The sequence below is a fragment of the Typopeltis vanoorti genome, chromosome 26 (genome assembly GCF_054136105.1).
Source record: "Typopeltis vanoorti isolate ZY-2024b chromosome 26, IOZ_Tvanoo_1.0, whole genome shotgun sequence".
In the NCBI taxonomy this organism is placed as follows: Eukaryota; Metazoa; Arthropoda; class Arachnida; order Uropygi; family Thelyphonidae; genus Typopeltis; species Typopeltis vanoorti.
In genome coordinates this window covers 13,018,232-13,031,729 of record NC_143574.1, presented here as the reverse complement: position 1 = coordinate 13,031,729, position 13,498 = coordinate 13,018,232, and the positions used below count along the sequence as shown (strand labels likewise).

The 13,498-nt window shown below is 35.4% G+C and overlaps 1 protein-coding gene across 3 annotated transcripts in view; it reads right to left on the bottom strand.

Annotated features, from left to right (window-relative positions):
* The window catches only part of LOC150092337 (TATA box-binding protein-associated factor RNA polymerase I subunit B-like), a 161,448-nt gene that overhangs the window by 16,727 nt on the left and 131,223 nt on the right, over positions 1–13,498 (bottom strand). For all 3 annotated transcript variants that reach the window (XM_090414965.1, XM_090414967.1, XM_090414966.1), the window contains one exon: positions 10,509–10,596. In XM_090414965.1, the coding sequence (XP_090271091.1) occupies positions 10,509–10,596 (88 nt within the window). The remainder of the gene's footprint in view (positions 1–10,508; positions 10,597–13,498) is intronic.

Below are 13,498 nucleotides of genomic sequence, written 5' to 3'. Positions count from 1 at the left end.
TTGATGACCAGCCAAGGCAAGAAGAAAGACATAGCATCAATACAGAGACGTATTGATGCTATGTAAAGACATAGCATCAATAAGTCAACAATAAAGTAGACTTTTATATTGTGATTTCCAGTTAAGAGTGTGTTACCCTAAGAAAGTTTGTGAAGTGGACTAATTTTATGGAACTTTAAGAACTATCTACAACTGGGCCCTGGCCCATTTGTTTGAGAATTATCTGCCTAACAAGGCCATGTTTATTTTGCAGGAATTAATAGTAAATGTGTAGAATGATATAACCAATGACCACGTGAATGTAAAAAGGTGTGTTAGATATCAATGAGATAATGTTAAGATATTTATAATGGTGGTCTATGCAAGTTTATTTATATGCTTTGTATATTAGTATTGAACCAAGGATCCTATTTAATAATAATTCAGATTAATTAGTAATAATGCTTACTTGTATGAATTCACTATTTTATTAAACATGTTTCTTAGTACCTGCCTGATATATGAATTGTTAATATATGAAATCAAACAGCCGCTCATAAAACATTGACAAACTTAGCGGGAAGAACCCACGTGTATGATTAAACAAAGCGAGCCACGACTGCATGCAAGAATTAGTACTGAACATAAAATTTATTATAGTTTAATTATTGTGTATCATTCTGAAAGCCATCCTGGCTAAGAGTCCCATCTATCCTCAATATTGGCTGGTTCAGTTATAATATAAATTTTGTCAATGCTTATCGGGTGGACTCTTTTAGAATGATGTGTAAATGGTCACATCCCACACAAGGACAAAGTCCCAAACACTAAGTAACCTACATGTGGTTAAACTATAGAGAGGCCAATAGGACTGCTTATTAAAAAGGGGGAGATTTAAAGAAAGAACGGAATAAGTGTAGTGTGTCTTAAAATTAGAAGATTATATATGGGAATAAGAGATAAGTTTAACAAGGAAGTAATAAGAATAAACAGCACATAAGAACCAAAAATAAGCTAAGTAGCGATGCAACACTGCCTCTTAGTCCATCATTTTGATTTCTCTATCCTTACAGACAACCACACAACATGCCTCTCTGGCTAAATCAATGAATGTTTTCTTCAGGATTTGCAACTGAATCACCAAGGTTTGGTTCTTGTTTTCAAACTCTTTCATTTTGTCTTCAATTATGTTTTTGTGTATTTCAGTCTACAGTTCACCTCTGAAAGCTGCTCAACCTTGATTCATTTTAAAACTTTCTTATACACTCTTCTTTTCAATATGAAACTGAATCTTATCCTGCTCAAAACTAAATAGTGATCACTCCCTATTTCAAATCCTCTGTATGTTCTTGTGTCCTGAACCAGTGGGAAAACATCGCTATCAACTATAACATAGTCAATGAGACTTTTCTTTTTTCTTGCATCCTCTTTCCATGTAAATTTGTGCACATTTTTATGTTGGAATGTGGTGTTAGTAATAACTAATCTAGCAGGCATTTACCATTATTATTAGCTCTAAGCTTTTCTCTAAATTTTTTCAAAACATTTCTATGTCTGCTGTTTAGGTCTCCAACAAGGACCAGCTTTGCCTTTTTCATTGCACCAGCTGAATTCTCTAATTCCGCAAAAACTTCCTCCATTTCTTCCATGGTAGAAACTTCTGTGGGACCATAAGCACAAATAAGTTTCATTGTCCAGTTCTCCATTCTGATATTTACCCATCTATGGCTTAATGGAGGTCCTTTGATACATACCAAGGGATGCATTTTTTTAAAACTTCCTTTAGAAATTTTTAGTTACTGAAAAATTGGGGAATAATCCTGCATTTATATGTAATAACTAGGCAACAAAAATCTTAAAGAGTAATCAAAATTTAAATAAGAACACCTTGTATCCCTTAAACATCTTTAATGTACCCATATAATACATATACCACACTTTGGAAAACACTGTCCTATAATCGTGCTTTTTTGAAGTCCATCAGATTGTATTCCATGCCCACGTTGAACAGCAACTTCAAACAAAGTTGAGTAGAGTAGACTACCTCTCCAGTGCTTATGCTATTTTCACAGTGATACCTGACAGGGTGAAATACCAGACTATTAAATAAAGGCGTGGTTGTGCTATTTTGACTGGACTCTTTAACATTAGTATTATTACCAAGGATGAATGATGGGTTAGATAATTCAGAACCCCTGCTGTAGAGACCACCAAGCATTAATCTTTTCAAGCCACTTCAAGGTTTCAAATAAGCAGTGTGGCAGTCTCATGCTAAAGATGATCTACTACCTAATGACATTCACAAATATTCTATGCCTGCAGTGGAATTCAAACTGCCTGTTGTAGACAGCAGATTTTCTTATTAACTCATATATTTTGTTACACAATAAAAATATGAAGGTGCTTAAAAGCAGAGGAAAAAAATGAAGCACTTCAAGTAAAGATAAAAAAATTTTACTTTTTTTTTTTTTTTTTTTTAATGGAATTAACAGGCAGGTGTAATGAAAACACATCACAAAAATTAAGATTTCATTGCTGGGAGTTAGAAAATAACATTTATCTCAGGATGATTTTCTGGTAAAAGTAATCATATAAATAATAATGGAATATATATCACCTTAAGTGCCTTAAGTGTTTAGTTCATGCCAAATGTGAGACCAGCATGATTATTGGGAAGCCTTAAGTGGCACAAAAAAAAAGTTCCAGGTTTGGTCTCTCTTAGATCACTTGTGATAATATAAGCATAATAGGTTACATTTCATGGATGATACACACACACACACACACACACACACACACACACAGAAAAAATATATATTATGGGCTACTCCATGGAGTCCTTAGACTCATCAAGGGAAGTCCTAAACATCATGCACTATCCAATATTCTCATAGTAACTATCATACTTTGTTTTGAATTCATTCACAATCGTGGCACCCACCACAGACTCTAGCAACCTATTACACTCATTCACAACTCTCCAAGCAAAAAAATCAAGTCCTTACATCCCTGCTAACTACACTCTTGCTTAGTCCTCCCACCACTAGACCTGTTCTGAAAAATTTCTTCTCTATTAATCTTTAAAAACCCTTCAGTTTATCTCAATCATATCTGTAACCCATTAATCTTCAGCCTGTTATCATAAGGTTCATTCCATAGAAGTGTTACCATCTTGGTCACTCGCCTCTGGATCCTCTCCAACTCCTCCTCAGTGCCAAGAAACCTAGGTGATCAGATCTGTGTGGCAGTAGTCAAGATGGAATCTTACCAAGGCTCGATAAAGAGGTATCATAACCTGCTTGTCTCTGCTCATCGCAGTATTCTTCAGAAGTAATCCTATTAGCTGCATTTAACCACTTTTCGCAATATGCCGTCAAAACTTTAGCTCCTCATCCACTAACACCCCCAAATCCCTGGCTTCATCAATATGGTACACAGCTGGTAATCTTTTTGCCCCAAAATGTTACATTAAACCGACATCCATTCTCCTTTGCCCATACTGCCAGTCTATCCAAATCATCCTGCAAAATTTTAACATCTGTATTAACTATTGCTCTCTACTCAATTTTGCATCATCAGCAAACAACTGAATAGTTCCTCCCAGATCCTTTCCTATATCATTAATGTGCAAATCAAATAGTAGTGACCCAAGAACAGAGCCCTGTGGCATGTGACTAGTCACAGGCCTTCTACTGGAATCTACTTCTAAATATACTACAGTCTGGCATCTCTCCATTAACCATCCTCTTATCCACTTCACTAACTTTATATCCATTCCTATGTGCTGTAATCTATTAATTGGAATTCCGTGCAGTATCCTGTCGAAAGATTTGCAAAGTCCAACCACCTTTATCCAATTCAGCTGTCACTATATTATTAAAATGTGAGCAAGTTAACTGAGGCATGACCTACCTTATCACAAAACTATGTTGTCCCCCTATTGTCTATCAATTCCTATATTTTGCTATTAGACAGTGACTCCTGATATTCCCCCTCCCCTCTTTCCATTCCTTTGAGACTAACCCAGAGCTGACTTAGAAGATTAAATAACATGGTCAACGGCACTGCTCATTCATTAGCACCTTCTCATAAAACTTGAGCTGGTATACGATCTCCCATAGCTCAATTTACATCAAAGGTTCTGTAATATAATATGCTATGCACTTCCAGTTCATTTACCTCGGTTTCCATATAACCCTTTGTCTCTCTCTCATTACTACAGTATCTCCACCTGGATGATATACTCTTGCAAAGTGTTTTCACTTAGTAATTCTACTACTATTTCACCTGATTCGATGATCTCCCTACCACTGACAATCATTCTGCCATAAACACTCTTCCTTTTACTTGCAACATGCTGAAAGAACTCTTTGTGATTATCTTTGGACTGCATTGCAGTCATGACACTTTTAAAACATTGTATAAATTCAGGTTATTTTGTATACAAGGATACTATCTACAAACAAAACTAGACCTGGCAACAGAAAACCCTATCTCCCAAGCTTGGGAGGATGGATGTAAACATCACATCCCTCCATCTCTATTCCTCTCAGGATGTCATCCTCATCCAACCACTTCTCACTTATTCTAACAATATTAGGGCAAATGAACTCTATCAATGCTAAACTTTCATGTCCCTTAGTTTGAATACTTCTGATATTCGTAAACATACATAAATACTAGCTCATTTCTGGTTCTATAACAAGTCCTACCAACCCCACTTCTCGTATATGATTCCTCCATACCCCCGCTCCCCTCAATTCCTTTCTATCATCACAGATAGAGAGGAATTACACCTTTTCTCAGACCTAAATGTTGCCTCCACATCCTTGGTCATCTCAACCCTTTCTTGCACATTTACACATCCCCTTCTGCATCCCACACAGTATCTTCCTGTCCACAACGGCTCAGCTCATTTCCTTGTCTGCCCTGTGTTCTCTCTCTCTCATTCTTTTCATCATGCCACTCATCTGTCCATTCACAAGCTCTCTTACCCTACTTTCCTGCTCTTTTGCATCACCTTGATTTCCTCAGGCTTTCCTTCACTTCAATCATTACTTACTCTCACTCTCTCTCTCTTCCTTCAACAGTTTTTCCAACTGGCTTACACCAAATCCATTTAAATGTAGCTTGTCTCTCATCCAGCTCCATCTGTTCTTCAATGATGAACATATTATGTAGCATTTTTTGAAGTAGCTGTATTTAACTACTGTTTGACACTAAAATTAAGTACATGTTCCTAAAGTGAAATACATTTTTAATTCTCTTGTGAACAGTTTTGAAAATAAACTATACTCTGAAACAATAGGCTGCTAACACCCCCCCCCCAAAACCATAGCTGAATGTTCAAGTAACATATCTGCCCTTTTCTTCCTTCAAATTGTTCTTTCTTTCTAAGTTAATTGCATCTGATAATTTAGAATTTTTCAATAATAAAACGGAACTATAAATTATTGAAATTGAAATTATTGTGGCAGCAAGTCTAAATGCTCAACATAGATTACAATTTTTTCTCAAGAGCATTCGAGAAATCAACTGAAATAATTAAATATCCTCAACAATGCAACTCAAAACAAGGGATGATTCTACATCAAGTCTAGTCTCTAATTCAACATGACATGTACACATTTACCAGTAGTTCGCAGCAGATCACAATACTAGATAGCAAACAATTGAAAGAACCTGTTAAAATCTTTTTAGCTTATTTGTGTATTTCTCCTGATAATGTGAAATGCAAGAATTTTCATGAAACTAGTAGTGATCAATAAGAATTATTCTTTGCCATTTGGTTCATGTGGAATAAGAATGGCAAAAAACATTTCTAATATGTTCTCAAGCCACAGAAGACTACACAATGATAGCATGCAATAATTTAGAATTTTTCGACAATAACACTGAACTGTACTTATGAGCTGTTAAAACTTAACTATTTCCATGAAATTATTTTATAATTCTTTTTCTGGTAAAATGTTTGAAGTTTCATTCACTGATTTACAGTTTCAATGATTTGCCCTTCAATAAACTGTGTTTTAGTGAACAACAGATAATTGTTGTTTTGAGGAACTGCCTTTCTAGGAATTGCTTTTCAGTTAACTGCTGTTCAATTAATTGTCATTTGGTAAATTGTCTTTTGATGATTGTTTTCAGTGAATTTTCTGCACATCATTACAGACAAATCAAAGAATACATAAAAATAGCTCTGTCCAATCATGCACTAATGCTATGATGAGACTAAAAAAAAAAAAAATGCTAGAATCCACGGAAATAATGATCAATTCTGACCACATTAATTAAATCTCAGTTACAGCTTATCAGATTGTTATTCTGCTGCAATTCAGCTATGATGACTGCACACATGTAACCAACAATAACATTAAGTCCACAATAGTTTCAAATGACAGCAGTCCATCTTTATAGACGATCACCATATATTTTAATGTTTATTTGTGTCTGAATCTTTTGAACAGGCAAGCTTTAGGAGAGGTAGAGAAACTAGAGACCAGATAGCAAACATGAGATCGATTACGGAAAGAACAAAAGAATTTCAGAAGGAAGTATTCACCTGTTTTGTTGATTATGAGAAAGATGTGATTGTGTGCATCACAACAGACTGTGGACTGTAATGAGATCAATGGAAATAACTGAGCATCTAATTTTCTTGATAAGAGAGCTGTATGACAACCAAAAAGTGCCAGTAAAAACGGTCTTTGGAGAAACAGTGTGTTTGAGTAGAAAAAAGGGGTTCAACGGGGTTGTATACTGTCAGCCTATCTTTTTGACATTTATAGTGAATACATTATGATAATGGCTAACTTAGACAAAATCCAAGCCGGAATTAAGATTGGTGGCTGAAAAATAAATAATTTAAGATATGCAGATGATACAACTCTTATAGCAGAAACTAAGGAAGATCTGGAGTGGTTGATCCTATTGGGTAAGATTTAATTTAAAAATCAGCAAATTAACTTTAAGTTATTTGGAAGTTTATTTTCCACTTGGTTAGACTATAATAAATTTAGTTTAATCCTTTATCCAAGTGTAAGCAAACAAAGTTTGCACCTGAAGTATTTTCAGGACTGAGGCAACTCATAGTAAAGGTGGACCAAGCTCTCATCACTCCTTGTCTCAGTATCCCCCATAATGCAAAGCACATCTCCTTGCGGACATGTATAATGCTATGCATTAAGAGAAGAGCCACTACCCAGACAGGTTTCAACCTTTATTGAGGTCCCATCAGTGGTGATGCTAAGGCAGAAGCAATGGAGAGGTCATATTTACTTATGCAAGTTGCCAAAAGGTGTACCACCTTATTATTAAATTACTCTGAATTTAGAGAAAGATGTTGGAAGTTTATTTTCTACTTGGTTAGACTATAATAAATTTAGTTTAATCCTTTATCCAAGTGTAAGCAACTCATAGTAAAGGTGGACCAAGCTCTCATTAAGTTGCCAAAAGGTGTGCCACCTTATTATTATTAACATCTTTCTCTAAATCCAGAGTAATTTAATAATAAGGTGGTACACCTTTTGGCAACTCGTATAAGTAAATATGACCTCTCGATTGCTTCTACCTTAGTATCACCACTTATGGGTCTGGCTCCCACTGACAAGACCTCAATAAAGGTCGAAACCAGTCTGGGTAGTGGCCCTTTCCTTAATGCATAGCATTATACATGTCTGTAAGTAGATTTGCATTATGGGAGATACTGAGACAAGAAGTGATGAGAGCTTGGTCCACCTTTACTACGAGTTGCCTCAGTCCTGAAGATACTTCAGGCGCAAACTTTGCTTACACTTGGATAAAGGATTAAACTAAATTTATTATAAGTTTAAGTTGATTTAAATCAAATTAAATTAAATTTAAGTTAATTTAAACATCAGCAAAACAAAGCTGATGACCTCTGGCAATTTAGATTAATTTATAATAGAGGGAAATAAATTAGAGATTGTTGAAAGTTATGATTTGCTGGGATCCAGAATATGAAATGATGGTAAATGTGAAGATGAAATTATAAGAAGGATAGTCATGGGGAAAAAAAGCTACTGTATGTCAAACCTGACAAAAATTATGAAAGATAGAATAGTGATTTATAAAGCCAAAAAAGTCAGAATTGTCAAAGCAATGGCATTTCATCTCAATAATAATTCAGCTTTTGCATCCATACGTGATGTATGGATGTGAAAGCTGAATTATTAATGAGATGAAAGACAGAAATTGATTCATTTGAATTATGGGTGTGGAGGTCTCCTCCACACCCATAATTCAAATATGCTGCCACAGATTCTAAAAACAGCCTTTCTTTTTTGAATTTACTATGGTTGGAGCATGGTGGTTTTTCTCCAGGAGATCTTGTGAGTTGTATCCAAAACATGGTCTGCAAGGCCAGATTAACCATAGTCGTGATTGCAGATGTATGATTTCTGTTCTTCTAAATGGATGGTTGCTGATCTGCCTGTCCGTCTGAAGTAGTCAAGCCTGCAGGAACAGGGTACTTTATAATGCTCCAGGACCCTGAGAGAAGAGGGAGCTGATCTTTGGTAGAACAGATAAGGGTAGCAAGTTTATGGTGGGGCTTAAAAGCTATGTAGAGGTTGTTTTTTAAGGGCCTGACTATTTTTTTTGATATAGGGTGATGTTATTTGAGTGTGTGTTCCGAGAGTTAATTGTAATCCCTGAAGATGTCAGAGAGTATAAAGACAGAATGCTCCTTGGAGGCAATAATTGCTAAACAGAAGTTAATGTACTTTGAACATATTATGTGAGCATATGAATCATTGGAAAAGGCAGTTATGTTGGGGAAGATTGAAGGCATGAGGATAGGAAGTTTGCAAAGAGTTCAATGGACAACATAAAGAAACTTTTTAACTTGGACTTACAATTGCTGAAAGAAAAGACAAGAAACCAAGAAGGATGAAGAGCCTTTGTTCACAGATCACCAAAAGTCGAAAATGACTGGATGGCACATATCAACAAACTGAATCTTTTTGTTGTTTTATTTTTGACGGTATATATCAGAACACAAAATTATAAGTAAATAATTTATTGACTTATTGCTGATATTTCGCTGGTGTTATAACTAGCATCTTCAGAGCACAAAAACACAGTTTGTCACAATAAACTGAATCTTTTCTTCTGTACTTCTTGTGCACCAGATAAGTCCTCAAGAGTAGAACAAATCTAGTCATAAATTTTTTTTAATAATAAATAGAACAGTTTAATCTATATTTTGTGTTCCATCAGATTAATTGATTGAAAAAAATTATTACATCTATATAAACACACACACATACATATATATATAAATACGTAGGCTGTTCAATAAGTTATGACTATATTTATACAGAAAACAAATTACCTTTAATCATCCTCATTTACAGTCTTTTTCAAAGTAACTACTGTGAGACGTGATGCATTTGTCCCAACGTTACATCCACTTCTTAAACACATGTGAAAGTCCTTTTTTTGAGAGCTCTTTTAAAACCGCCTCCGCAGCTTTTACAAATGCTAAGAGGCCGCCATTTTTTTCAAAATGGCGGCCTCTTAGTGGTTTCTTGAGCTGAGGAAACAGCTAGAAATCACACTGTGCGAGATCAGGACTGTATGGAGGGTGTGGTAGGATATCTATGTTGTTCTTCTGCAAAACGTTCACTACACAACCAGCAATATGTGGCATTGCATTATCATGGTGCAATAAGAAGCCATTCTTCAGCAATGGATGCTTCCTTTTGACGTGCTGTACCATTTTCTGTAAAACATCCGCATAGTATGAGCCGTTTACAGTATTCCTGGGTTCTACAGCGTGTTGGTAAACAATGCCTTCGTAGTCAAAAAACATTATGGTCATAACTTTACCAGTTTTTGCTTTCTTGGGAGTAGGCGAAGACGGATGCTTCCATTCACTGCTTTGTTGTTTCATTGTAGGGTCATAGTGATACAACACGTTTCAGTCCCAAATGTTCAGCCATGATTGTGTGAACACTTCTCACAGAAATATTCAGGACAACATGCAGCTGGCGTACTGTAATTCTGCGATCCTCCTTGATGATAATCACTGCTGTGTTAATCATTGTCTCTGTGATGGACGTTAAAGGTCTTCTCTCACGTTCAAGATAGATCTTCCACATTTTGCCTTCCTTTCTTAAAAGTTTTATGCCAGTGAAAAACACTTGCCCTCGACATTGCTTCATTGTGGAAAGCTGTATCATGTTAAAAGTGTCCGATGCCGATTTTTGCAAACGCACACAAAATTTAATTGCATAACGCTGTTCCAAGGTCGCTTCCATTTTAACGACTAGTCGCAGCTCGTAGGCGCGCCGAAACAAGCTTGCGTTTAGTCACGTGACACTCTGGCACATCAGCCCGTATACGCCATCTATCAACCTCTTTTGTTAATACAGACAGCAACATTTCTTTATTCCACAGAAATTAATATTGTGATGAGTGGTTTCGTGACAGTAAAATTAGTCTTATTACTTATTGAACAGCCCTCGTATATTACATACATACGCAAGTGCACACATTAAACATACCAATTGCAGCATGGGATATTTCTGCTGTTCAGAAAGTTCATCTTCAATTTCGTATGCTGTTCCCATTCATCCCAGATGAAGAGTTTATCTTTTGAATTAAAAAAAAAAATTAGATTATTATTAAAATATAATATAAGAATTACATTATAAAAAGAATTTCACATAGATTGTGAAACATCTGTAGTCTAAATAAATAAAATAAAATCAGTGAAACATTGGGTTCTGTAAATGATTTAAAAAAGAAAAAAATCACTATTTTAGCATTCACGGACTATATTTAATAAATACTATGCACTGATATGGTGCATTCAATTATATTATGAACTACTTAAAGAAACATACTATTTTAAACTCAATATGGCAATTAACGGAAGATTCCAAAATTCATTAGAATGAAATTAGCTTGAAGTAACTAAGAACCAAAATAGATGCCACATAATTGTTCATCTGCTAAATACAGATATATTAATTTTTAACTTAACCTGACTAACATAATTTTAAGGATGGTGGATAAAGAGTCCTAACCCAGGTTAAAGAAAAGTTAATATGAAATTTAATCAGATAGCTATCACTTGGCATTGTCACCTGCTATAACAAACATTAAAAAATTAGTGTAAATGTTTCTAGCCATCTCACTCAAAAAGAACTAAATGTTTTGGCTAAAGAGTCATGATTATTTCTGCTATTCTTTTATTCAACAGATAGAGGCCTGCATAAAATTTCTATTATATGGTTACACTTCCAAATATGACCTATTCTGAGTTAAAAGCTTTTGAGCTCTTTAATTTAAAGAGCTCAAAGCTTTTATCAGCTCATGATTACAAGAGCTGATAAGGAGAATGCAATAGTACTAGAAAAGAAAAGAATACTGAAGGAAGCTTACCTTCCTTCAGTATTCAACATCAAAGAGTGTTTTACATACTTAAATATAAAGAGCTAATCAGCTTCATTTCGGTGATATAAACAATATTTTAAATTAAGGGGATATAAAATCCACATTGTTTTAAAACTGAATAAGAAACTCAAAGATTGGAATCAGAGAATTTCATGCCAGATATAGTAAACTATAAAATATCGGCAATCCTAGCGTGAGCTAATGCAAGTGACCCTAGTACGTAGTACAATATCGGACAACTCGTTGCAAAGGTGGGGGAAGTTCAGATCGCTATTCTTAGGTATTTTCCATAATGTAAAAACACATTTCCTAGGAAATGTATGCTGTTATTACATTATGGAGGGAGGTCACTACCCAGACCGGTTTCAGCCTTTTTTGAGGCCTCATCAGTGAGTAGCTGATGACCATAATACCAAAATGTATAGCGAAAAGAACTTATATACTCTGCTATACGAGTTTCCAAAGAGGTGCAACCATTAAGTTACTTAAATATAAAGAGCTAATAAGCTTCATTTCGGCGATATAAACAATATTTTAAATTAAGGGTATATAAAATTCACATTCTTTTAAAACCGAAATTTAGAAACTTTTGGAAACTATAATAAATTTAGTTTAATCCTTTATCCAAGTGTAAGCAAACAAAGTTTGCGGCTGAAAGTATCTTCAGGATTGGGGTAAGGTGGTACAACACCAGGGCACTCCTTGCAAAGGTGGAGCAAGCTACCAACACACAACATTAGACATATCCGCAAGGAGATGTGTTTTGCATTATGGGAGATACTGAGATAGGAGTGTTTGTAGCTTGCTCCACCTTTGCAAGGAGTGGCCTGGTGCTGTACCACCTTACCCCAGTCCTGAAGATACTTTCAGCCGCAAACTTTGTTTGCTCACACTTGGATAAAGGATTAAACTAAATTTGTTATACTCTAACCAAGTGAAAAATAAACTTTCAACATCTCTCTAAATCCAGAGTAATTTATTAAAAAAGGGTGGCACACCATTTGGAAACTCCTATAGGTAGAGATGACCTGCTAATGCTTCTGCCTGGTATCTCCACTTGGGCCTGGCTCCCGCTGAAGAGACCTCAATAAAGGTTGAAACTAGTCTGGGTTGTGGCCCTTCCCTTAATGCATAACATTAGACATATCTGCAAGGAGATGTGTTTTGCATTATGGGAGATACTGAGATAAGACTGTTGGTAGCTTGCTCCACCTTTGCAAGGGAAGAATTCCTGATGATTGGAGTAGAGCTCTAATAGTACCCATATATAAAAAGAGAAATAAAACTGAATGTGAGAATTACAGAGGTATTTCCCTAATGAGTTCCTGGCAAGATTTATACAAGTATACTTGAGAAACAGTTTAGAACAATTGTGGAAGAAAAGCTTGGTGAAGAACAAGCTGGATTCAGGACAAATAGAGGTTGTCAGGATCAGATCTTCACTTTACGACAAATAGTTGAGAAAGCATAGGAATATAACAAAGATCTGTATTTAAGTTTTGTCGATCTGGAAAAGGCATATGACAAGGTGCCAAGAGAGAAGCTATTCAATACGCTAGTTATATGGTGTCGATGGGGCATTATATCAAGCAATACTTAGTCTTTATTTGAGTTGCAAGTCAGCAGTTAGAATTGAAAGAAGTACAGGAAGATGGTTTAATGTTAAATCTGGTGTGAGACAAGGATGTACATTATCCTCTCTGTTATTCATTATCTATATGGATCACATTATGAAGGAAAGTGGTATTAAACATGATATCATAACATAGGCGCTTTGCTTTATGCGGACGATGTTATACTTCTAAATAAATCCGCTACAAGTTTGCAAGATTCCCTGACTCAATTGAATAACTGTTGTAATAGATATGGTATGAAGGTCAGCAATAAAAAGACAAAGACAATGAAAATAGGTAGAATCGTTGAAAATGTCAACTGTGTTGTGAATGGAGAACATGTGGAACAAGTAAAACATTTCAGCTACTTAGGCACGATTTTTAGTGAAGATGGTAAATTAAATATGGAAATAGATAACAGAATCAACAAAGCTGGTATGGTAGGCAGTCAATTGAATAAATTCATATGGAATAAGAGAGAA